This window comes from Podospora pseudopauciseta (genome assembly GCF_035222475.1).
Source record: "Podospora pseudopauciseta strain CBS 411.78 chromosome 2 map unlocalized CBS411.78m_2, whole genome shotgun sequence".
In the NCBI taxonomy this organism is placed as follows: Eukaryota; Fungi; Ascomycota; class Sordariomycetes; order Sordariales; family Podosporaceae; genus Podospora; species Podospora pseudopauciseta.
In genome coordinates, this window is record NW_026946663.1 from 5039906 (window position 1) to 5065647 (window position 25742).

Consider the following 25742-nt stretch of genomic DNA (forward strand, 5'->3'; position numbering starts at 1 on the left):
AAAAAGTATAAAAGGGACTAAATATAAATAGTATTATACGCTTTAAGTACTTTAAAAAGTAGAAGGCGTACTATTAACGGTATTTAACGTAATAAGGAAAGAAAAACTAATTACGTTAGGATCGAAGGAAAGATCGGAAGGTTAGTTAAGGCCTAAAGAAAGGTCCGGGATATAAAGAGACTATAGAATAGTATTTTAAGCGGCGTCCGGCTATATAGGAGTACCCGGCGAAGAAGTAGGAGGCGCCGCAGCTATAGACTATACTACCTAAGTATCTTCCTCCTAGATACCCTACGCGAAAAAACGCTTTTCGCGAATACGGAGGGAGCGGTATATTCGTTTTACCCGGATAAACTAAATAATTAATTACAAAAGTTAGTCTTTAAGCCTTTACTTTTTACGCTTAAACCTATTTTACTCTTTTATCGTTTAGGTTACTATCGAACGGTTAATTACGGTATAAGAAAGAAAGGAAAATATACTTACGGGCGAAGCTAATATTAGACCCGTTATATAGAATTTTACAGCGTACGCACTCGGCATACCGTAAGGACTCGGGAACTATAATATAAAGGGTCCCGGAAGTAAAATAAGTAAAATATAATATTACGGTAATACTACGGTAGCGGATTCGAGAGGTAAAAGCAAAAGATTATTTAATCTTATAATAACGTTTTTATATACGGTTAAATATAGTAAGCGGTAAAGTAAAGAAAGAAAGAAAGATTTACGATATCGTTAGTAATAAAAAAAAACTAGGCCGCAGGGGCTTCGGCCTAGAGAGGGAATATTATATTACAGTTTTAAAAGATAGTAAAGCTACGAGGACCAATTAAAACTAAACCGCGCTATCGGGCGGGGCTTACGGTCCAGGAAATTAAACGGATTAATAAAATAAGGACCGGGGACCGCGGCGGGGCTCACGGTCTACGGTTTAATATCGGCTAATACGGAGCGGACCGAGGACTATATATAAAACGATAGTCCACGGTCTATAGATTTATATATATAGAGGAATTAACTAACGTAAATAGATAGTTCCGTAGTATATAATTTAAATTATATTTATAATATTTAATATTTATATCGAAATATTTTATTATATACTATTTAGCTACACCGAACTAAGATTATTTAAAAGTACTTTTAACCAATATCCCTTTTAAAAGTTCTAAATAAAGGTTCGTTATAATAACCGACTTTATCGAATAATAACCTTATTATTATATTAATAGTAATTTAATTAATCTTTTTCTAGATTTTTTAAAGTACTATAAAAGTAATTAAGTTTTTACCGTCTAACTATCTTTCGTTTAAATTAAAAGAGGTCGTATAATATAAAGCTTACTAGTTTAAAAACCTAAAGTAGTATACTTAATCTATCCTATTTAGCTAGGGATTTAGAGCTAATTATCTTTTATTTACGGTAATAGTTATTAATATTTATTAAAGGGTTAAGCTAATTATACGATAAGATACTATAAACTATTCTTTTTATTTTTAAGTTTATTATATAAGGTCGAGACTCTTAATTACTAACTATATTAATTGTATTTTAAAATATCCGGTAACTAACCGGCTTTTAAAGAAACGTTAATAATATATTTTAATTAATTAAGGTCCTTAATATTATTAAATAGCTTTAATATTTCTTTTTTTTATATTAGGATTAACTTAATCGTACTTCGTATAATAGTATTCCTATATTATCCTTTTAATCCGTACGATATAGGTATAAATATCGTACTTTAATCTATTAAAAAACGGCTTTCTTAATTCTAAAATTAAATTAATTACCGTAGAAGGAAATATAAAGTTTATAAAGTTTTATTATTTTCGAAAGACGGCTAGTAAATTATTATACTTTTATACGATACCCGGTTTATTTATAGCTATAATATTTTTATAAGACGTACGAAGATAGGTAAGTATTTTATTTATAAAAATAGCTACTTTATATTTCCTATAAATAAAAATTTAAAAGCGGGGGATATAAATAAAAAGTTTTATTCTAATATAATATTAATAGTAATATAATAATTATATACGATATAAAGTATTATTAAATTAAAGTTTATTATTAATTTTCTTTTCGTAAAAAATATTTTATTAAAGGTAAAATAGATTATATATAAATAAATAAGGGAAGTACTATATAGTTACCGGAGTCTAAGTTACGTACGATAGTTAAGAAAGTAATAACGTACGATTACTAAGGTTTAAATCTTTAACTTTTTCTTTTAAATCCTTCGATAGGCTAGCTATATAATAAAGCTTTATTATTCCGATCCAGGAGTCTAGCTCTTATATAATATTTAGAAACGCCTAAGCACGAAGGTAATCGTAAGGGTTAAGGTATATAAAAGTAAACCTTTTCTTCTAATTTTCTCGACCGGCCAACTATATAATAAAGCTTTATTATTCCGATTTAAAAGTCTAACGCCCGTACGGTAGTCGGGGCACGCCTAGGTACGAAGGCAGTAGCGTGCGGTCGCGAAGGTCTGGCTCCTATATAGTATCTAGGGACGCCTAGGCACGAAAGTAGTAGCGTACCGTCGCGAGGGTCTAGCTCCCGTACGGTATCTAAAGACGCCTAGGCACGAAGGCAGTAGCGTGCCGTCGCGAGGGTCTAGCTCCCGTACGGTATCTAGAGACGCCTAGGCACGAAAGTAGTGGCGTGCGGTCGCGAGGGTCTAGCTCCCGTACGGTATTTAGGGACGCCTAAGCACAAAGGCAATAGCATATAGTTGCGAGGGTCTGGCTCCTATACGGTATCCAGGAACGCTTAGGCACGAAGGTAATCGCGAGGGTCTAAATATATAAAAGTAAACCTTTTTTTCTAACTTCCTCGACCGGCTAGCTATATAATAGAGCCTTATTATTCCGATCTAGGAGTTTGGCTCCCGTACGGTAATCGGGGTACGCTTAAGTATAAAAGTAATAGCGTATAGTTAAAAGGGTTTAGGTATTAAAAGCAAACTATTTTTTTTAATTTCCTCGACCGGCCAGCTATATAATAGAGCTTTATAATTTCGATTAAAACGTTTAGGTTCCGTATAGTAAAGTTTAATTAAAAAATATAAATATTTTATTCCTAAATAATTTTATAGTAAACCTATTGTATAATAAAATAATATAAATATTATATAATAATATTAAAATATTATATAATAATTATCCGGAGTTTATAGAGCTATCGGTTATAAACATTATTACCTAAAAAGTAATATAATTTTTAAATATAATAACTAAGCGGTATATATTATTTTAAAGTTTCTAAAAGTACAGGTTTAATTTTTATTAATATTTTATTTTAATAAACTTTTAGTTATATAAATTAATTAACTTTTAAAAAAATATTTAAAATAGCGTTTATCTTTACTACCCGTAGCTCGTATAAGGTTATTAATACTAACTAACTTTATATTAAAAGGCTAATAAATAGCTTTTATATTAATATTAATATATATTTTTCCCGTATAATAATATTTAAACTAATAAATATATAAAAAATATAATAAATAATTTCGGCTTTATTATTAACTAATATCGAATATATTCCCGGTAAAGTAAAGGGAGCTAAAGTATTAGCTCGTCCGAACTATATAAATATAGTTTTAATTTAAAGCCGTAGTTCTATAGCTACCTTTCCCTATACTATCTATATTAATAAGCCTAATAAAAGGCCGTTTAAAGATTATTATACGATAGATAGATATTAGGATAATACCTATAGTAACTATAAGTAAAGAGATTATAAAAGTAAATATAGCTTTTATACCGCTAATTAAAGCGGTATTAAAGCTATAGAGGAGAGTAAGGGAAGTAAAGGAACTACGGAGGGGAGTTAGGAGCTAGTAGTTATTAATAATTCTAATAATTAAATAAATCGTATAATAATATATATTTTTTTTTATTAACCGTAAAAAATATATTTACTATCTATACGGTAATATACCCGATACTATTAAATATAGGTTATTTAAATAACTATAATAATACCTCCGTCTTTTATTTTAATAAGAAAAATATTATCGGATCGTATAACTTACTTATATATTACCTAACTTTACTTTACTATATATACGTATTAACAATATACTTATACCTAGCTTTATATTTATTATATAATATTCCATACTACTCGTACGATAGTATATCTAATACTATTTTATATAGGTCGTTTAGACTATTCTAATAATACCTTTAATATATATTTTAATAAAAAAAACCTTATCGGATTATATAACTTACTTATATATTACCTAACCTTACTTTACTATCTATATATATTATAAATATATTTATACCTAGCTTTATATTTATTATATATAATTCTACACTACTCGTACGATAGTATACTTAATACTATTTTATATAAGTCGTTTAGACTATTTTAATAATACCTCTCTCGTATATTTTAGTAGGAAAAATATTATCGGATTATACAACTTACTATTATATTACCTAACCTTACTTTATTATCTATATATATTACTAATACCCTTATACCTAGCTTTATATTTATTTTATAGTATTTTACACTATTTATATAATAGTATACCTAATACTATTTTATATAAGTCGTTTAAACCATTTTAATAATACCTCTCTCGTTTATTTTAATAGGAAAAATATTATCGGATTATATAAGTTACTAATATATTACCGAACCTCACTTTACTATATATACGTATTAACAATACCCTTATACCTAGCTTTATATCTATTATATATAATTCCATACTACTTATACGATAGTATACCTAATACCATTCTATATAGGTCGTTAAGAAGATTCTAATAATATCTTTTTTTTCCACTTTAATAAGAAAAATATTATCGGATCGTACAACTTACTCTTACATTACCTAACCTCACTTTATTATATATACGTATTAGTAATACCTTTATACCTAACTTTATATTTATTATATATAATTCTATACTACTCGTACGATAGTACACCCGGTACCGTTCTATATAAGTCGTTTAAACTATTCTTATAGTACCTTTAGCGTATATTTTAATAGGAAAAATCTTATCGGATTATATAACTTATTATTATATTATCTAACTTTACTTTATAATATACGCGTATTATTAATATACTTATATTAATCTTTATACCTAACTTAATATCTATAATATAGTATTCTATACTACTCGTACAATAATATATTTAATATTATTTTATATAAATCGTTTAGACTATTCTAATAATACCTTTAGCGTTTATTTTAATAGGAAAAATATTATCGGATCGTATAACTTATTAATATATTACCGAACCTTACTTTACTATATACGCGCATTAGTAATACTTTTATACCCAGTTTTATATCTATTATATAATATTCTATACTACTCGTACGATAGTACACCTAATACCATTCTATATAGGTCGTTAAGAAGATTCTAATAATACCTCTAGTATATATTTTAATAGAAAAAAACTTATTAGATCGTACAACTTACTTTTATATTACTTAACTTTACTTTACTATCTATATATATTATAAATATATTTATACCTAGCTTTATATTTATTATATATAATTCTACACTACTCGTACGATAGTATACTTAATACTATTTTATATAAGTCGTTTAGACTATTTTAATAATACCTCTCTCGTATATTTTAATAGGAAAAATATTATCGGATTATATAACTTACTATTATATTACTTAACCTTACTTTATTATCTATATATATTATTAATACCCTTATACCTAGCTTTATATTTATTTTATAGTATTTTACATTATTTATATAATAGTATACTTAATACTATTTTATATAAGTCGTTTAAACTATTTTAATAATACCTCTCTCGTTTATTTTAATAGGAAAAATATTATCGGATCGTATAACTTACTATTGTATTATCCTACCTTACTTTATAATATACGCGTATTATTAATATATTTATATTAATCTTTATACCTAACTTAATATTTATTATATACTATTCCATACCGCTCGTACGATAATATACTATATACTATTCTATGCAGCTTATTTAGGCAATTCTAATAATATTTTTATTTTCTATTTTGATAGGAAAAATCTTATCGGATCGTACAATCGAATTCTTTAACGGATCCTACCCCCTATTTCCAAAGTGGGGCATTTTTTTTGGTGCGCTTTTTAACAGATTATACTATAATCCATCGGAGAATAACTGATAGGAAGGACCTAATATTATTAGTTAAAGGTATTATAATTATCGTTAAATATAAAAAAGTATATCGATAACTTTATTATAATAAAGTTTAAAGGTTTTTTAGGGATCTATATATAACGCTTAAAGATTTTTTAAAGAAAGTACTAAAAAGTATAAATAAAGACCGAACTAATAAGCTATTACTTAGTTTTTAATTAACCTTAAAAGTTATATATTATATAAATAAAAAAGGCTATATAAATACCGTAAATATAAATTTAATTAAAGGATATTATTATTTTTAAGTTAAGAAAAAAATATTTAATAGTATTAATCGAAAATTACTTTATAAAAGTAATATTAATTTAGTTAAGCTATCTTCTTATAATATAATTTTTTAGATCGGTAATTAGGTTAAAGTTAAAGCGAATAAGTTAAAAAATATTATTGCTTTAAGGAAGGAAAATACCGCGCGAAAAACTAAAGCCGTAAACCTTATTAATACTTTAAAGGCGCGCTTTCCATATAATTTCCTTAACGAGATTATTAGGAGGGCTAAATTCCTTATTAACGATAAATTCTTTTTACGATATATCGTAAATAAACTTCGGAAAAAGTATTAATAATATTATTTTATAAAAAATTATAAGAGAATAACGTATAGTACGATTTATAATTAAAGGGTTATCGAAAGGAAAGTAAAAGGGAAGAAAAGCTAGCGTTCCTTTTCCTACTTTAAGCTATATAAATAATAAATCTTTATTCTTCGCTATTTACTTAACTTATAAAGTACGATTATTCGATATTTACGTAAGTCGTTTAAAAAGGAAAAAATACCCTATTAAGTCTCTCTCTTATTAAGGCCTATAGGACCCGTTATATAGTCCTATCCTTTAATTATAAATATCTATATTAATTTTCTTTACTCCTACTTACTTTTTATTTTTTTTAATACTTATTAATTACTTTTTTATAATAACCTTTTCTTTCGAAAAACTTATTATTCCGTTTAATTAAAGAATTAACGATTTTACTATTTAAATATTTATAACCTTTTTTACTAAAAAACTTTTTAGTTAGGTCAAGGGAATCCTCGACTTTATAGCGTACGATTAGTCCGAGATTACTATTAACTTAATTTAAAAACTTTTATTTATTATCTTTACTTATCGTCCTATTAACCTTATCCGTACTTTTAATAATTAAAGCGTTATTTATAAAAAGTACGTTTAAGTCTGACGTTTTATTTATGTTTACGACTTTATTATATTTAAAAAAGTTAATATTTATTACGATATCTTTTTTTTCTATTAGGCTACTCTTTAGTACTTTAAGATTTCCCTTTTACATCCTAGTTACGTAGTGGTTTCCCTCTACCTTAAGTAGTTCCTCTTTAATTTAACGAAGAAAGGAAATAAGAAAGAGTAATAAATATTTTTTAAGGATATTAATATAAATAGGATTATTACTAATTATATTTCTAAAGTATTATTAAATAGTTTAATTAAATAAGTTTTTATTAAACGGTTTAACGGGTAATTCTTCGGGCGTTAACTCTTCGAAATTATTAAGCGGGCTTATCGCTTTAAAAGTTTATTTATTTAAGCTATTAAGTTATTATAAATACTACCTTTTTAATTAGGTTTTAGCCGATATTAATATACGGGATTTAGTTATATTAATTTATATAATAAGTACGATTAAAGCTATCGTCGGTCTTTCGTAGTATTTCCCGATAGGACTAAAATTAAAGTAATATAACTATACTTTAGTTACGTAAGAAAAAAAAATTTCGATTAAAAATATAGAAATTACTAGTATAAAGGTATTTATTATTTATAGTTTAATATTAATAAAGATAGTTATTACTTCGAGGATCTCGGTAATAGTAAATTATCGAAATTAAATTGTAGTACCGTAAGCTTAATTCTTAATAGTTATTAATGTGTGGGTACTATTAAGTGCCCTACTTACTGCCCTATAGATTAATATTATAGTGGGCAGTACTGCTGTAAGCAATAAAGGAACCTCTTAGCCACTATGGCCCAAGGCCTAGTCAATAGATGCTAAAACCTTTTAAAGTGGCTATAAGCTTACGTAGTAAGTTGCTACAATAGTGTGATTAATAGGGCACCTTTGTTACTAAAGGTTCTATAGATTTCCGTAGGTCTATATTAGACCTACTTAAGCCTACTAAATACCCTAAATAGTATAGGGGCTTCCGGAGCCTACAGGACCCACAGTAGGCCTACGAAGGCCTATATATAGACCTCTCCTCTCTCCTATAGAATAGTTCTCTTCTTTCTCTCCTTAAAGGATAAAGTTTAAGGCTACGGCCTAAGGCTAATAGGCTAAGGCTAAAGGCAATAAAGGCTATTTTATTCCTTATACCTTACTATATTACAGTGCTTTACCTTCCTTCGGCACTGCCGTCGTATCTTCCCGCTTCCGTTTGCGCACTGCTGTATTTTTACAGCAACCCTGTATAGGCTCTATATTATAGGCCTATTAGGACTTCGCAGCTAATAGTAATAAGCAAGATATTATTAAATATATCGATAGTTAATAATTATTATTACGTTTACGTTAGTAATATAGTTTTTTCCTTGTATATATTATTAAAAATAGGAAACGGTTATCTTTTATAACTTTAATAAATAGAAATAAATTACCTTTCTTTAAATTAGAAGGAAAGTATTCCTCTTTTTTTAATTCTAAATCTTTATTATTCTAAGTTAGGTTAACCCGGAAACTCTTTTAATTATTTATTACCGCTAAATAATACACTAAAAGGATTTCTCTTAGCTAAAAATAAAAAAAAACTTTAATAATTACCGCCAAAATAAAATCTATTAACGAACTAATCTTAACTAATATTTTTAATTTACTTTTAGGTCTTACCCGGACTATATACTTAACTTTCTATACGTAAGTGGAAAGCTCGGTATTTAACCTATAATAAAAGATATATATTTAATTAAACGGATAATAATTATTTTTATCGAACCTCGCGGGGTTTAGTAAAGTTATTAGTGCTTATTATCGTTCGTGGCTTTGTATTTCCTTTAGTACCTAAGACTTTTAAATTTAATTTAGACTTTAAGCTTTACTTAATCCGAGTATAACCTTTATTTAAAATAATAAGAAAATATATAAACTAACTATAATATTATAAATATATCCTTAATAGGGTATATAAATAACTATATTTACGTAATAGTAACTCGCTTGCAGGCCGCACTCTATATAGGATAAAGAAAAGATTCTATAGGCTCGCAAACTATATAATAAGCACCTAATCGGCCTAATTAGAGGGCCAGAATTACCTCTACGCGTATAAAGCACAAAAATATAAAGAAATAAAAGTCGATGTTTCGTCTAAAACAGAATGTCTGAAGTAGACTGCTTATATATATAACCCCTAAACCTTTAAATCCTCCGAGAGCCCCACTTTCTTATATAAACCTTTAAGCTTATAGCCGCACCTTAAACTAATATTACCTAACTTTAATTTGCTATCTATATATATTATAAATATATTTATACTTAACTTTATATTTATTCTATATAATTCTATATTACTCGTACGATAGTATACCCGATACTATTTTATGTAGCTTATTTAGGCGATTCCAATAATATTTTTATTTTTTATTTTAATAGGAAAAATCTTATCGGATTATACAATCGAATTTTTTAACGGATCCTACCCCCTGTTTCTAAAGTGGGGCATTTTTTTTTAGTACGCTTTTTAACGGATTATACTATAATCTATCGGAGAATAACTAATAAGGTATAAGGTAAAGGTTTTATAAATTATCGGCCTCTTACTTACTCTCCGAAAGTAGCTCCGTTCCCGGGCCTAAACGCCCGCTAAATACGCTAACTAAATATAAGCTTAAGAGCTACGTTATAAGCTACGTTACCGCTACCGTTTAACTATTATAGGGCACCTGCTTTAGCGCTCGGCCTTCCGGGACCTCGGATTGCTTCCGGAGGCTAAACCTCCGCTCCGGTAACCGCAGTCCCTAAACACTGCTGATTTAAGCCATCGTATTACCTCTAAGGCCCTATAATATATAGAGCTCAAATACACTGTAAAATCCACAAATAAAAGCTGTATTTTAACACTATATAATCTTAATAGAAAAGCTCGCGTATATAGCTTAATAATATATTAAATAATAGCATCCTCTTCGAATTAAGTAAGCTTTTTCGATTTAGGCGTAGTATCGCGTCGTGCAGGCCGGCCGGCGCGTCGGTGTCTAAGCGTACTGCGATCGACGTTATATATCTTAGCTGCCGCTAATATATTTAGGTTTTTATTATTTTAAAGAGCCTTAAGGGCTAAGATTATATGGGCTTCCTTTAAAGTAGATGGCATTTTGGATTGTTGAGAAAATTAGGTTTTGAGGGTGAGGTTAGGCGTTGCGTGAAAAAAGTAGTCGCTCGCTTATATTGGTCGCTCGCTTATAATGTACGTTATCTACATATGCACCCTCTTTCCTTGACCCCCTTATTCATGCCCGATCTTTTCCTTTCCTTTGTCGTCGCCGCACCAGTATTACTAAATCCCCAGCCGCAATGACATACATCAAAAAAGGCAAAATCACCATAGCGTCTCCCTGATAGGGGAGGGCGGGTTCCGGCATTGTTGGTGGTGGAGCTGAACTCTTGATGAGCGTTGAGCTGGTGTTGCTGGCTTCGCAAATAGGAGAAGGTGAAGGACCGTGGCCACCGAAAATAATCGGTGCCAACACCCCTATTCCAACATCTCCAGACATACCCACCCACGGATGCCAGTCTGGTAGCGGTGGGAGTCGCTCAAAACAGTCACCGGCGAATTTGATGAGCTGAAGCCTGATATTGTCTCCACCAAGGGCACCATAAACCGGTTCAATTCTCTCCAATATTGGTGGCAGTCGAGCAACACATTCCTCAATAAGTTTGCCAAAATGATGATTTGTACCTTCAACCACGGCGACGTAAACGGGGTTCACTCTCTCCGTAACTATCGATGATAGAAAACTCAGTCGGTCAGCGGCTGCAGACAGCCACGAGGCAATGGTGGCGGCGGTCCACTCTGGCATTGCGGCGTAGGAGAGGACAGAACTGAGGACAAGGAGACTGGCGAGCTCCCTAAGGACAACTTGAAAACGTCTCCTCCACTTGCGAGTACTGGTCACTTGGCCGTCTTTGGCGGGCAAAGCAGGGGTGCCGACCTCAACACATCTTCGAAGATAAAACCATACGAGACTCGAGACTAAGAGGACCATGTTCATGGTCTTCATGTGTTGAAACGTGACCTCCTTCCGCATTTCGGAGTAGAAGCCGACAGCGATGGTAGGCAGGTAGTCGACAAAAAGGCTGGTAACGGCTTTCGTGGCGTTGGTCGCAGCGCTGGAGAGATAGTCGAGTCCGAGGCCGACGGTGAGCTTGACAGATTCAACCACGGCAATGACGGTAGTGCTGGCCTGCTGTACTGATGACACGATGGAGTTCCAGGAGTTGTTGATGAATTGCCGCACGACGCTGATGCACAACTGAACATAGAGGTTGATCGCCATGAATGTTGCCATGTTAGCGGCTTGGATTGCCGAAACTGTGCGCCTCCATGCTACGTCTGTGGGGAGCTGGAGGAAGGCGATGACGGAGTAGCAATAGCGGCCGAGGTGGATTGCAATACTTTTGAAATCAACAGTCGGGGCGACGGAAGTGGAAGCCATGGTGTGAGACTGTAGAATGTTGATTCGCAATGAAGGAATTGACAAATGACCGATAGGAAGATTAAGTTGCAGGAAGTGTTGTAGGTGAGAGTGTGTGAGGTGAAGAGAGCTTGATTGCGGTTTCCATGCTTCCCGTCCAGCCTTATATACACAGTCTCATCAAGCTCACAGGCTTTGTGTTTGGCCAGACCTCGTCGTCGCAAGATAGGTATCTAATCACTGTGATGTGATGCGACCGAGGCCCAACTTCTTTCTCGCACCACTTCAAAATTCTAGGACCCATCCACGTTTACTTCATCGTCGAGTGAATACGGTACACGACACCGTTTAAACCTGGAGGTGCAGAGCTCCAGTATTTGCGACGATGTGGTTTGTTCAAACAATTAGCTCTGACATCGACCCTATCCACGCAGCAAAGCAGAGTAGCCTATAGCTGGCTATAATGACAACATTGACATGACGCCTGGCCATACAGATGATGCCAACCTGGCTTCGCAACATGCAATGCACATTTGCGCAGAGCCAGAACAATCCTCCTCTTTGCTTACTTTTCGGCTTCGGTCAACAACTATCTCGCGGCAGAGCTATGTTGGCGGTGTTTCAACACTGTTCCTGTCTCCTGAGAAGTGTGATGAATTGGCAAAGAACCTGATCCCGAACCTGGGTGGGGAAAAAGCAAGCTTGGCCAATCCCAACACTCATCCACCGCAACCACCGCATCCTCCACATCCACCGCCATCACCTCCATCACCTCCACCTGAACTCCCACAGCTACTTACGCATCCACTCCCGCAGGTATCTCCAAGATCTCCGGCCGCTCCAGTACATGCCGCTCCAGCCGCCGCTACACCAGCTGCGCATGCAAAACCACACCCTCCTCCTCCTCCATCACCGCTGTCGTGATCTGAACTGCCCACATCTTGTCTTGTAGCTTTCCAGTCTCTAAGTTTTTCGTACTCGGCAATCTTCAGTGGTCGCGACAAGTGAGCCCAGCCAGCGATGAAATACTGGTGATACGCCCCCTTCTCAAAGTGATGGCTAAACGGCTGAGCTCGGTGAATCCCTCCCAATTTCAATCTGTCTGTTCGCTCATCAGCGTGCTTGTGAAGCCAGAGCGTTGATTGTCGAAAGGCCGAACAACGGGCCATTGCCGCTGCAGCAGAGAGCAGGGTATCTTGGGCGAGAAGTATGGCAAGTCTGTTTTTGAACCAGGAGTTGTCCGACATGGTAGCGGACCCAAGTTCTGTCAAATTAGACAAAGGATTGTGCAGCAAGGATGGAGTTCCCAAGTCGTCGGCCGGGAATCCATTGTGAGGATACATGTTTCTCGGTCGGGATAGATGCAGGGTGATGAGAGACCAGGAGTCGAAAGGGAACGCCCAGACGTGTTTGGAGATGTTGCACTCCGAACCACATGTCACAGGATACCGGTTGAAGGCTTCCGTGCAGTCCCAAGGGAACAGATCCTGGTAGGGGTACAATGGCCCATCAAAAGCACCCCAGTCATACCAGTATTCTGAGAGAGCATCGGCAATGTCGGACTCTTCATGGCGTCCGTACCGAAACTTGAGGAGATATTCCTCTGTCAAGCCGTTGGGTACATCGTACTTGGAGCGAGCGCGTTGCGGCACGTAGGCTCCAGGTCGGCAGACAAAGCTCATGAGGTACAGGGGGTATGGCATGTTGGCTGAGTCTTGCTCCACGTTGCTAGGTCCATGCAGAGCAAACAGCGAACCAAAGAGCGACCGGTCAATAATGTTGTCGACAAAGGTCTGACAGTTGTTGTTTGAGAAGCTCCATCGAAGATTCACGTTTGGGTCCAGCAATTTGGCAACGATGCTGTCAATGTAGACCTCGATCCGGGGTCCCAGGTAGGGTTTGAGCAGCGCCATCAACCGGTTGACAGCTGAATCCATCAAGGTGTTCTTCTCTGTCACGCTGATTCCGTTGTCGACAAGCCGAAGGCTCTCCTTCATCAGTGTGTCAATGATTTGTTCCTCTGCCTCTTGCTCAAAAAACCCGCAAAAGACACCGCCAGCAACTTGTTTAAGCATTGCCTTGTATCTCTTGGGAGCTCGGGGACGTTGCTGCGAATAGAGGGTTCTGTCTGCTTGTCCAGTGACCAAGAGCGAGTGCCGGATGTCCTCAGAAGGGTCTCGGAGAGCATGGAGGTTTGGTGGATCCCGACTGGTGATGAGGACGCCACCGTGTGTTCTGCCAACTGTTAGCGGTGCATTCCAAGCACGAGCCCCTAAGTAACTCACTTGCTGACTCCATTCTCAATCACAAGCGGGCCAATTCTCAACGCCATGTGCACATTTCCATAAGGATAGTCATTGACAATATCATTGAGGTAAAAGGGGATGTCCTCGGTCCCTTTGGTGGTCGTTCCAAATGACGCTCCAAACTCGGTTGTCTTGAACTTTCCCTCTGGATTCTCACCACTGATGTTGTTGACCCGACGAGGGCGATTGTAGCGGCCTTCTCGCTTGGCTTTCCCAAGAGTAAGACTCGTCCCTCTGTTGCGGCATGAGGCAAATTTGGCTTCTGCTGCCATATCCGTCAACTCATAAAGCCCACACCGAATCTTTCCGTTCACACCGGCGGTGTTGAGATGCTGTTCGGGATTGGAAAGATCATTGTTCACAGGGAACAGATTTCTCAGCTGTCCGTCACCGTGTCTTCGTGGTACATCGATGCAGCTGCAGATCTCCTGGCTTTCGTCGGCGGACACAGCTCTCCGCAGACAGCACTGTTTATACACTTTGGTGATGTCCTTGTGACCATAAAAGTCTCGCCGGTAGCAACCTTCACACATCATCTGGTCTGTTTTGATGTTTCGAAATATCGACCCTCTTATTGCCTGGCTGCATGAGTCGCACGCTTGAGGAACAAGAATCGGCATATGTCCTTCGTCGTAGGATGACACCGTAACTTGTGAGGGCGTAGGTTGCTTCCAAAAGGTAATGAGCGCTTCTGGATCTCGGTACTCGATGATCTTGTCCATGTCGAGAAACTGGGCGGACTGGAGTAGCATCCGTGCTCGCCGATGTACCACGTCCTCCCTCTTCGCTTCCCGGTCTTGTAGGTCCATCATTATGGAGCGACGGATGGAAGAACTCTGCAGTTCCGAGTAAATGTCCCAACCTCGGTCCTCAAGCGCTTCCGAGTATGTCGGCACTCGATCGGCATCTCTTTCCTCCGCCGGGTCTCTGAGCTTTGGAAGCTTGCGATACCTGTCGGAAAATCCGCGAGAGGTGTGGTTGACTTGATCAAGAAAGGTTTCATAGCCGTGAATGTAGCGGTCCTCTTCGTCGGGGTGAACCGACGTTGAGTATTCGTCTCGAGTCCTCCATTTTCGAAGTGTCTGGAGGATATGCGGCAATTCTCGTCTCACGCCAGCCCAGTACATGACCATCATGGCATCTCGAAGGTGGTTTGCCGCGGGCCCAATTTGAACGCGGGGGACCTCTGGAGCATCAGTGACATGACTTCCGCTGGAGGATGAAGCGCTTTGGGTGGCAGCGGGTAGTATACGACTCAGCAGAGACGTCATCGTAAAGGTATATCATGAGCTTCAGAACCTAGAAGACAACCTTGAAGACGATAGCAAGCAAGGTGAAGGGAGGTATTTCGGCCCTCTAGGTATGACTGGATTGATGTCCGAATGTGTATCTATTGCTGTATTGGTAGCTCGGTGGTCTGGTGACCCCCCCGCAGTTCAGCTGAAATGCACTGCCACGGCAGAGTGCCTTGTCGAAATCGAATACCGATAATGGTGCTGGGTGATGCGGGGCGTCGGTAGCTGCCCTGGTTATGTCGGTTGTGCATGGGTATTTTCCAACCTCCATACATCTCGGGCAATGAATGCCTTGCACTAATGCATCTGAGAATGGCCGTTATTAATAAGTCCCTGGTTTTCTGACTGATTGGATTCCCGTGCAAACTCGCTTGATCAAGATTCTGGCAAGACACCAAGCATCAACATGGCGTGGATTCGAAAGGCTTTGCCGCGGCGCACTATCCAAGCATCTGCAAAGTCCACTGTCACTGCATCGGCTTCAACGTCGGACTGTAACTTGGCCTCGGTGCAAGCCTCCGTAGCAGCATGCGCTGCGGTGGCCGACCTGACTGCAGGTCTGGACTTTGTGTTTGATCGGCTCGGAGATGAAGGTAAGCCATATAGTGGCTCGAGCTATGGCACCAGTACTGACACAATGATAGGCGATCCTGGAGATGAGCTACAGTATCACCTAGACCAGCTCTGCCAACAAGCGGAGAGGTATACAAACTCCTCCCTGCAGGATAATGCCGGGGAGGAGTGGTCCTGGTAAGTTGAACAGCGCCAGCAGCAAAGTCACCACTGACAAGCCAGCTCTCCGGGTACTGGCGAGCTTATTAGAGCGGCCTGCCAGTGTGCGGTTATGGTCTACGATCAGACACAACCAATGGGTGTCAAGGGGTTCGATATCGAACCTGTGCTGCACCGTAGCCCGTCCTCGATGGGTACCGTCAAGGCTTACTCAATGTGGAAGATCCCGTTCACCCCGATTCCAGGGTGGAGTGGGAAAACGTTGGTAGTCTCCATTCGAGGAACGGCAACCGTCATGGACCACATGGTGAACATGAATGGGAAGCCCAAGGATGCCAGCACACTTTTCGTATGTTCCAACCATCCGCAAGACTAACACCATGCTTACACGGAACCAAGAAGATACTCTCAAAGGGACAGCGGGTCAATGTCCAGTCCCATGCCGGATTCCTCGGCTGTGCTCAGGACATGATACCCACCGTTACCGCAGACATCAGGCAGCAACTGCTTGCAGACGAAAAGATACGCAACATCGTTTTCACTGGCCACTCTGCTGGAGGTGCAGTAGCATCTCTTGTGTTTCTCCACTTTCTATTCCAGCAAAGCCCCGACCCATGGAGCAAGTGACACCCCCAGAGCAAGTCCAGTCACAATGTTTGCTAACCGCCGTGCCAGTTTCCAACTGCAAACCTTCCCTCATCACCTTCGGGTCACCGCCCGTCACCAGCATTAGCCTCACTGACATCTGTAAAGACAGTTCCAGCGTTGGTGTGTTGCTGTCAATAGTCAATGAGTACGACATGATATCCCGAGCAGACGGACCATATCTCCAGTCAGTTGTCGACCTTTATCGATCTCGCCACGGTCTGCCACCGGTTTTCAACAGTTCCGCAGCAACAGCAGAGCGTGATTCAAAGTCCTGGCCACTCCGTTTGCCAACATTTCATCTTTTGGGAGACATCGTTGTGCTCAAGCTGCATCTCGTCGACCTACCGTCCGTCCAGGGGGACGATGCGCTTTCGCAGGCGTCCACAATCGTGGTAACGACACTCAAGGCGGTCAAGGTATCACCAAAGGAATTTGCAAAGTTGTTGTTCTGTGATATTTCGACCCACAGGAGGAAGGCGTACATTGAGCGCATGGAGATGCTGGCGACGCAGTTCTGGGACAATTCCTCATCCTTGAACACAGGTTTAGGTGAACTGGTTCTGGGAACATCGGTACTAAAATTTAGAAATTGAATGAAATACCTCAAGTAAACCAAAACAAAAATTCTATAACACTCTTTCGGGTTTTTGTGACCTCGAGACCGGAAGTGCATGACCCTTCCTCCTAGCTGCCTCAACCGCACGATAAAACCTTACCTTGTTGTCAACTCTCTCTGCCACTGCCTGCATGTCAATTTGATATGTTTCATCCTCGTCATCGGCTCCACCACGGTACTTGAACTCCTTCTCGATCTCACTTGTCAGCATCTCACAATCCCAACAACCACAAATATGATACTCGCCGCCAAATTGGAGCCGCCACAGCCGTCTAGTCTCTCCGGACCCCGTGTCCAAGTCCCCTTTCCCAATACTGTCATCGTGGTTGACGAACCTCCCCACTCTCTTCTTGGTCTCTTGGACATATCCGGATGCCGCACATTGATGTGTGTGCCATGCTAAATCAATGTCAAGCGTGGGAACCATCATCTTTCCACGGTTTCGCCTCATCAAAAGCAGGAATTGTGAGTAGCGTGAGAGTGATCGAGCGAGTGTGTCCTGAAGAGAGGGGCTGCGTATCCATAGGTGAGAGTGCATTTTGTCGATAAAGGAGTTCTGGCGCAATACTGCAGCCTTGAGCTCTCGAGCGAGGTTGGCATCAACGGAGAGGAACATCTCAACGTGGGCGCGGACTGGGTTTGTTGCTGGTAGGGTCTTCAGATCCTCCCTCGTTATAAGTTGTGGCTTTCGAGTTCTGGTCGATGACGACGTTAGAGAGCTCAAAATTGAAGGGAAGTTGGAGGCTGAGTCTGTCTGGGTCGTGTCGAACAAGTCTGTCCCTATCGACGCAAGGCTGAGTTTGGACTTGACATCGCTTCTTCGGTCTGCCAGATACGAGTCCCAGGTGGAAAAGAGTTCAAACAAGCTGAGGGAATCAGCACCAGCTTCTGCCTGGGGGGCAAAAGACCAGTCCCCGTTGTTGATGCACTTGTGGATGGCTTGCCACGGCAATGGAAGCTCGTAAAGCTTCTCGGTGCGGCAGTGCTTGTTGAACAACAGCGGGTTCAGTAGGAACGTGTGCCACACCATAATGACGTCGAGCGGTGGGAGTGTAAACGCATCACCCTTATCACCCTCCTTGGCTAGCCGAGCACGCCAATCCAGAAACCTAACGACGGCAAACTCGATAAATTTTGGCCACTTGGTTTGCCTGCGTGACTCAAGAGTGTCATCTTTAAACGTCTTGGTGTCACCGTTGTACCCTGTCTTTGTTTGGCGATTTGGAGTTGTGCCCATCGTTTTGTCGATATCCCCAGATTGAAGAATTTGTTGGCGCAGATGAAAGAGCGTCTCGAGAAGCTCGAGATGAATGGCGCACTCAGCGACGGTTGGGAGTCGTTCAGCGTGGGCTGGTGGAAGCGACGCATTGTCTTGGTCAAATACGGCGGCGTCTGGAATAACGGGTTCCTCTTCAGGGTTGCGGGCAGACTGGTAGGGTGGGTTTATTGTATTGTTGATGCAAATGCGAAGGACAGCTTTGCTGCCATTGTGAAGGACTTCTTGAGTGTTTCGACAGGCGAGCGTCATTTTCTCGGATCAACGAGTTGGTGTTTGGACAGACACAGGGTATCGAAGAGTGTTGGAGAATGAAAGTACAGGTCTCCATTATCACAAGATCGACATGCTTACCCAGGTAGTAACCTGGGTGAGTGTGAAAGCCAGATCGGCATTGTAAACCTAAGGCCCAGTGGCTGAAGGACTAGTGACATAGCTGACCAGAAATTGTGCAATAGCGCAAGTCAGGGCAGATTCGGCGGACTGGCATTGCTCCCACGCTGCCGTGTGCTGGATGCCCGAAAGGGAATATCGGTGACTAAAGCGTCAATTGAGCCTGCAGCGTAACCGGGCGTCGTGAAACCTGGCACAGCCCCAGAGACTGGAGTTCCCCGCACAAGGCTCTGGCGGATATCTGCCGTCTTTCGCAAGAGATCAGACCACACCACAAGAGTGTTGTTGAGAAATCTCTGCCATGTAACTTCTTTCTCCATGATACCTGTTGACACCTTGTCGGCGACATGGCTGAAGAAGTCCAAGTGATCTACGATCACCTCATTGCACACTCTGTGTTTTCAGCCTTCATATTATTTCTTACAATTCTGGGCCTACGGAATCGGACCGCCCTTGCTACACTCAGACTTCTGAGTGTAATCCCCTACACAATTTCAGCAGCGTTGGCAGCAAGATTATACGTTGCAATTCGGAACCGGCATTATCCCAGAGACTTTCAATTATACTTGGACCGCCTAAACGCTAGCTATGGTATTTTGGCAATTGTCGTGAGTCGCTATAGTCGTGCAGTCTTGCAAAAGCAACGCGTGAGAATACATCTAACAGTGACAGGGCGTGTTCTCGGCTGTTTGGACATTTCTCATGTGGATTCTCCTGGGATGCATCAAGCGAAAGGCACCAGGAAAAGAGAGAAGAAGGAGCAGCCTCTACCTTTACGTTCTTGTTACCGATCTTATGGTGGCAGGTTCTCTGATAGCTGGGGTTGCCGTCAGTAGCACCTTCGTGCCCTGGAACATGAACCACTGCAGCCAACCATCCTATCAAAATTCCAAATTCATTTCGGGAATCAGGGTTGCATACAGAGACAATGACAACTGGACAGCTTGTCGACGGGGTATCGCAATTCACGTCATGGCAGCGGTGACAATGTAAGTGCAAAGGTCATCTGGTCACCAACAACAACTTGAAGTTGAGCTAATGGCGAATGATAGCGTCCTCGTCCTTGCTCAAGGCATCTTGTTGTTACCCTGGGTTAACCTTCCTAATGCTATCCGCTACGCAATCTATCTAACGATACGTATTGTTAGAAAGACGTCAAAACAAACAGATATCGAGCTCGGAAAGGTGAAAAGGCGAGATCAAGATCTGACGGACGAGATTTCCAAGCAGATTGAACAGCATCCCCACTATTCGGACCTGATCAGCGTTATCAAGGACAAATCGCAAGACTTCGTCATCGCGCAGCATCTCGAGATGTTGGCCAAGATATGCTGCGGCGAAAACAAAAGCCAGTGCTGGGCTTGTGATGCCATCATCTGCAAAGTAAGTCAACCCCGAGGGCATGGCTTGTCACGCGCGTTGACACTCGTAAGGACTGCATGGCGATGGTCAAAGGAATCCCTGTTCCGCGGACGAGATGCCACATCACTGGTTGCTACGCCATCTGCACGAGCTGCTATCTCGTGAAAGGGTCCTCGAAACCTGCTGCATTCTCAGCTGCCTTCAACCCCACAAATCTTTCCCTGCAGCATGATAAATGTTCTCTGAAACAAACAAATACCATTCAAGAGGCTGTAAATCTGTGCCAGGGATGCTCCCAACTGCAGCCAGACCGGATACGTGAGATCAGGGAAGAGAGGGAGCAGAATATGTTGGCCAAGACACTTGTCAGGAGAGTACTCTGTGCAACGTGTGAGAAGCCATTGCCTAAAAAGAAGAGACGGTGGTGGATCTGTGGGTCGGGAGACCATGAGTGTCACTGGGCTGGTCATGAAGTGCCACAGTGAAGCAGAACAATACAGGCACTTCCGTACTCCAATATGGAATCGCGGGACCGAAATTGGTGCAAATTCATGTTATTTTTGACTACATGTATGAATACAGAGTAAACTGGTATGTGAGGTACACAAAGGGAGGCTATCTACTAACGTACATTATAAGCGAGTCGCGCATATAAGCGAGTCGCGCACTAACTATTGCGACGCGTTCTCTTTACACTTAACATCATTTTTCTCTACAACCCAACATACTACCTACTTTAAAAGAAGCGAGGGTAATCTTAGCCCTTAAAGCTCTTTAGAATGATAAGCGTTTAAGCGTTAGAGCAGTAGCGAGGCTCTATAATATTCTAGAATTAACGCTCCGTGACCGACGCGCTGGCCGGCCTGCACGACGCGATACTACGCCCAAATCGAAGAAGCTTACTTAATCCGAAGAGGATGTTATTGTTTAATACGTTATTAAGCTATATACGCGAGCTTTTCCATTAAGATTACGTGGTGTGGAAAATATAGTTAACTAATTACTACGCGTACGCGACGCGCTTCCTATTAATAAGCTCTAGGTATATAATTTCGTTAAACGTTAGCTATAACTCCGTACGCGTTTTACGTATAAATATAATTACTAAAGGGCTAAATGCGAAGATCTAAAGGTTATTAGCGAGTAATTTACGCTTATACGGAATATTAAAGCTAAGTACGGTATCGTAAATAACAATATTTATAACTTCGACGAAACTAAGTTTATAATAGGTATTATTTTCGCGGATATAGTAGTTACGACTTTAGACGGCCTTAATAAGGCGAAACTAGCTTAACCTAGTAACCGTAAATAGGTAATAGTAATCTAAGGAGTTAATACCTTCGGCTAAGCTATCCCTCCTTTTATTATTTTAGCCGCGTAGTACTACTTTATTAACTAGTATACCGAGTATAACCTACCATTTACCTAACGTATTATAATTATTAATAATAGTTAAACTATTAATTCTATAAGCCTAGATTAAATTAAGTACTTTAACTATTATATAATATCCCGTATAAAAAGTAAATACCGGTTATTAATCTTCGACGGTTACGAAAGTTATTACTCGACCGAATTTAAGCGCTATTATTAGTAAAGTAATATTATTACGCTTTATATATTTCTATACTCCTCCTACCTCCTTTAGCTACTCGATATTAGTTACTTTAGGCCGCTAAAATAGGCGTACAGTCGCTAGATCGAGGACTTAATATATATATATATTTGTTAACGTGTAGGTACTACTAAGTGCGCTACTTACTGCCCTATAGATTAATATTACAGTGGGCAGTACTGCTGTAAGCAGTAAGAGAACCTCTTGGCTACTGTAGCCTAAGGCCCAGTTAATAGATGCTAAAACCTTTTAAAGTAGCTATAAGCTTACGTAGTAAGTTACTACAATAGTGTAATTTATAAGGCACCTTTGCTACCGAAGGTTCTATAGATTTCCGTAAGTCTATATTAAACCCACCTAAGCCTATTAAATACCCTAAATAGTATAGGGGCTTCCGGGGCCTATAGGACCTACAGTAGGCCTACGAAGGCCTATATATAGACCTCTCTTCTCTTTTATAAAATAATTTTCTTCTTTCTTTCCTTAAGGGATAAAGTTTAAGGTTGCGGCCTAAGGTTAATAGGCTAAGGCTAAAGGCAATAAAGGCTATTTTATTCCTTATACCTTACTGTATTATAGTGCTTTACCTTCCTTCGGCACTGCCGTCGTATCTTCCCGCTTCCGTTTACGCACTGTTATATTTTTATAGCAACCCTATATAAGCTCTATATTATAGGCCTATTAGGACTTCGCAGCTAATAGGTTATGAGCCTAGGTAACTACCTAGCCCGGAATTTAGTTTACTTATACGCTTCTAGTCGACGTACCTACAGCACTGTACTATAGGCTATACGGCTTCTTACTAAGAAGCCTTTTCTAGTGGATTTAGCGCTGTACTATAGGCTTTCCATTACGGTAATTACAACCTTAGCCAATACCTTTAGGCTAATCGTCGACTTATAGCACTATACTATAGGCTATACCTTAGCTAATACCTTTAGGCTAATCGTCGATTTATAGTACTGTACTATAGGCTGTACGGCTTTTTACTAAGAAGCCTTTTCCAGTGGATTTAGTATTATACTATAGGCTTTCCACTACTATAATTATAACCTTAGCCAATACCTTTAGGCTAATCGTCGACTTACAATACTATACTATAGGCTATATAGCTTTTTATTAAGAAGCCTTTTTTAGCGGAATTAGCGCTATATAGCTCTCGAGGAGCCTATTTATTAACTTATATAGTTATTATTTCTAAATCTTTACCTTTACTATAGCTAATTAGCCTATAGAGTAAGACCAGTTAGGTATTATAGAGGCTACTAGCCCTATAGTATAGGCCTTATAGGGCCGTATCGACACTATTAAAGACAGGTTTCGGTAAATTATATTACTACTTAAAGCTTAAGCTACTAAATAGCTAATAGCTATACCGGCCACCTATACTACCGAGCCTCCTGTAGCTCCAGCTACTTTAGCGTCTTTAGCACCCGTTACAGAACCTTTTACAGCGACCTTTAACATACTTACTATAAAAGAGCTCGCTAAATAGTCTCTAAACCTCGCTAAATAATAGTGCCTTTTAGAGCCCGATAACTATTAATAGTAGCATTAGGCTATTTTAATACAATTTAGGGCCCTTAGAATACCTGAATTTCTAGAAAATCCTAATTCGGTAAACGCCCGGCTTTTTAACCTATAGAAGGCAGCCTTACTATTAACCCTTAAAAATACATTAAAGGAAAGCCTATTATTTACTATAGCCTTCGAAACCGACCCTGTTATAGCCTATAAGCGCCTTCGTTCACAGTACGCTCCGGCGTAGCCTACCCTCCGAGACGAGCTATATAAGGCCTACCACTACCTACAGTTCGATAAGTCTATTTCTATAGTGGATTTTAACGCCTAATTTAATACCTACGTAAATAAGCTCGGGGCCTTAAGCGTTAAAATAGCTTAAATCGACTAACTAAACTACTATTTTAACGTACTAGAAAACCATTTTCCATAATAAGCCGAGCGTTATAAAAGCCTACTTCGGCAAGAGCAATAGCTCTACCACACAGAAGGTAAGCTTACTAGGCTAAGCCTTCTATATTTCCAGGAGGACCTTTTAGCCGAGACTCGTAATTTAGCTACCTCCACTACCTACTAATTATAGGCTTTATAGGTTACTTTTAAGCCTATTAGTAGCGAAAAAAAGCCTAACTCTTAGGCTTCTTAAACTCGCCGGTCCTTACTAAATAGGGACTAAAAGCCCTATAAAAAACAGGGTAATAAGTAGTAAAAAAAGGCCTAAAAAAGGACGACCGCTAGAACGATCGCTATAACGGCTGTAAAAACGGCCGGAAAAATAGTCGTAAAGACGACTGTAAGGACTAAAAGGACCTACCCGCTACCGAGGCCTTTACTATAGGCTCCGACCTTAACTTAGGTACTATATTTAAAAGTAATATAACTAAAGAATATAGCGACCTAAAGCCTAACTCCCCCGAAGAACCGCCTAAATTTAGCTACTTAACTAATATACTACGTACCTAATAGCTCTTCGATATAGGCTCTACAGTATATATCTGCTAGTTTAGAGTGCGGCTATAGGCCTAAAGGTTTAAGTAAGGAAGTAGGGCTTTCGGAGGATTCGGAGGTTTAAGAGTTATATATATAAGCGGTCTACTTCGGACATTCTATTTTAGATAGAATATCGACTTTTATTTTTTTATATTTTTATGCCTTACACGCGTATAGGTAATTCTAGCCCTTTAATTAGGCCGATTAGGTACTTATTATATAGTTTACGAGCTTATAAAGTCTTTTCTTTATCTTACGTAAAGTGCGGCCTACGAGCGAGCTATTATTACGTAAGTGCGTTTATTTATATACCCTATTAAGGGTATATTTATAGTATTATAGTTAGTTTATATATTTTCTTACTATTTTAAATAGAGGTCGTACCCCGGTTAAATAAAATTTAGGGTTTAAACTGGACTTAAAAGTCTTAAGTGCTAAAGGAAGTATAAAACTATAAACGATAATAAGTACCGATAACTTTATTAAACCCCGCGAAGTTCGATAAATATAATTATTATCCGTTTAATTAAACGTATATCTTTTATTATAGGTTAAATACCGAACTTTCTACCTATATATAAAGAGTTAAGTATATAGTCCGGGTAGGACCTAGAAGTAAACTAAGAGTATTAATCGAAATTAACTCGTTAACGGATTTTATCTCGGCGGTAATTATTAAAGTTCTTTCTTATTTTTAGCTAAAAGGAATCCTTTTAATATATTATTTAATAGTAGTAAGTAATCGAAGGAGTTTCCGGGTTAACCTAACTTATGATAATAGGGATTTAAAACTAAAGAAAGAAGAATACTTTCCTTTTAATTTAAATAAAAGTAACTTATTCCTATTTACTAAGATTATAAAGGATAACCGTTTTTTTATTTTTAATAATATATATAAGGAAGAAACTATATTATTAACGTAAATATAATAATAATTATTAATTATTAATATATTTAATAATATTTTACCTATTACCTTAATTAGCTTCCCCGGTAATAACTAAATATATTAAGCTTTTACGGCTCGTTTTATAATAAAAACGGTTAGTTTAATAGTTAAGTTTTTAAAATTATTATTATTTATCCTTTCTTTAACTATAGACTATACTT

The 25742-nt window shown here is 38.6% G+C and overlaps 5 protein-coding genes across 5 annotated transcripts; 2 read left to right on the forward strand and 3 right to left on the reverse strand.

Annotated features, from left to right (window-relative positions):
* Positions 1 to 10690: 10690 nt before the first annotated feature.
* Positions 10691 to 11896, reverse strand: QC763_213500 (uncharacterized protein; the record flags this gene model as incomplete). The annotated part of the gene is made up of 1 exon (XM_062910390.1): positions 10691 to 11896. One exon carries the CDS (start codon positions 11894 to 11896, stop codon positions 10691 to 10693), a length of 1206 nt encoding a protein of 401 aa, XP_062769380.1.
* A 698-nt stretch (positions 11897 to 12594) lies between these two features.
* On the reverse strand, positions 12595 to 15664 carry QC763_213510 (uncharacterized protein; the record flags this gene model as incomplete). The annotated part of the gene is made up of 2 exons (XM_062910391.1): positions 14161 to 15664; positions 12595 to 14110 (listed from the first exon to the last, which is right to left on the reverse strand). Exons 1-2 carry the CDS (start codon positions 15450 to 15452, stop codon positions 12595 to 12597), a joined length of 2808 nt encoding a protein of 935 aa, XP_062769381.1. The 5' UTR covers positions 15453 to 15664.
* A 77-nt stretch (positions 15665 to 15741) lies between these two features.
* On the forward strand, positions 15742 to 17473 carry QC763_213520 (uncharacterized protein). Its single transcript, XM_062910392.1, has 5 exons — positions 15742 to 16069; positions 16121 to 16226; positions 16272 to 16557; positions 16608 to 16827; positions 16884 to 17473. Exons 1-5 carry the CDS (start codon positions 15883 to 15885, stop codon positions 17447 to 17449), a joined length of 1365 nt encoding a protein of 454 aa, XP_062769382.1. The 5' UTR covers positions 15742 to 15882; the 3' UTR covers positions 17450 to 17473.
* A 9-nt stretch (positions 17474 to 17482) lies between these two features.
* QC763_213530 (uncharacterized protein) lies at positions 17483 to 19000 on the reverse strand (the record flags this gene model as incomplete). The annotated part of the gene is made up of 1 exon (XM_062910393.1): positions 17483 to 19000. One exon carries the CDS (start codon positions 18998 to 19000, stop codon positions 17483 to 17485), a length of 1518 nt encoding a protein of 505 aa, XP_062769383.1.
* Positions 19001 to 19384: 384 nt separating this feature from the next.
* Positions 19385 to 21132, forward strand: QC763_213540 (uncharacterized protein). The gene is made up of 4 exons (XM_062910394.1): positions 19385 to 19749; positions 19814 to 20130; positions 20194 to 20524; positions 20575 to 21132. The coding sequence occupies exons 1-4, from the start codon at positions 19489 to 19491 to the stop codon at positions 20986 to 20988; spliced, it is 1323 nt and encodes a 440-aa protein (XP_062769384.1). The 5' UTR covers positions 19385 to 19488; the 3' UTR covers positions 20989 to 21132.
* The last annotated feature ends 4610 nt before the right edge of the window (positions 21133 to 25742 follow it).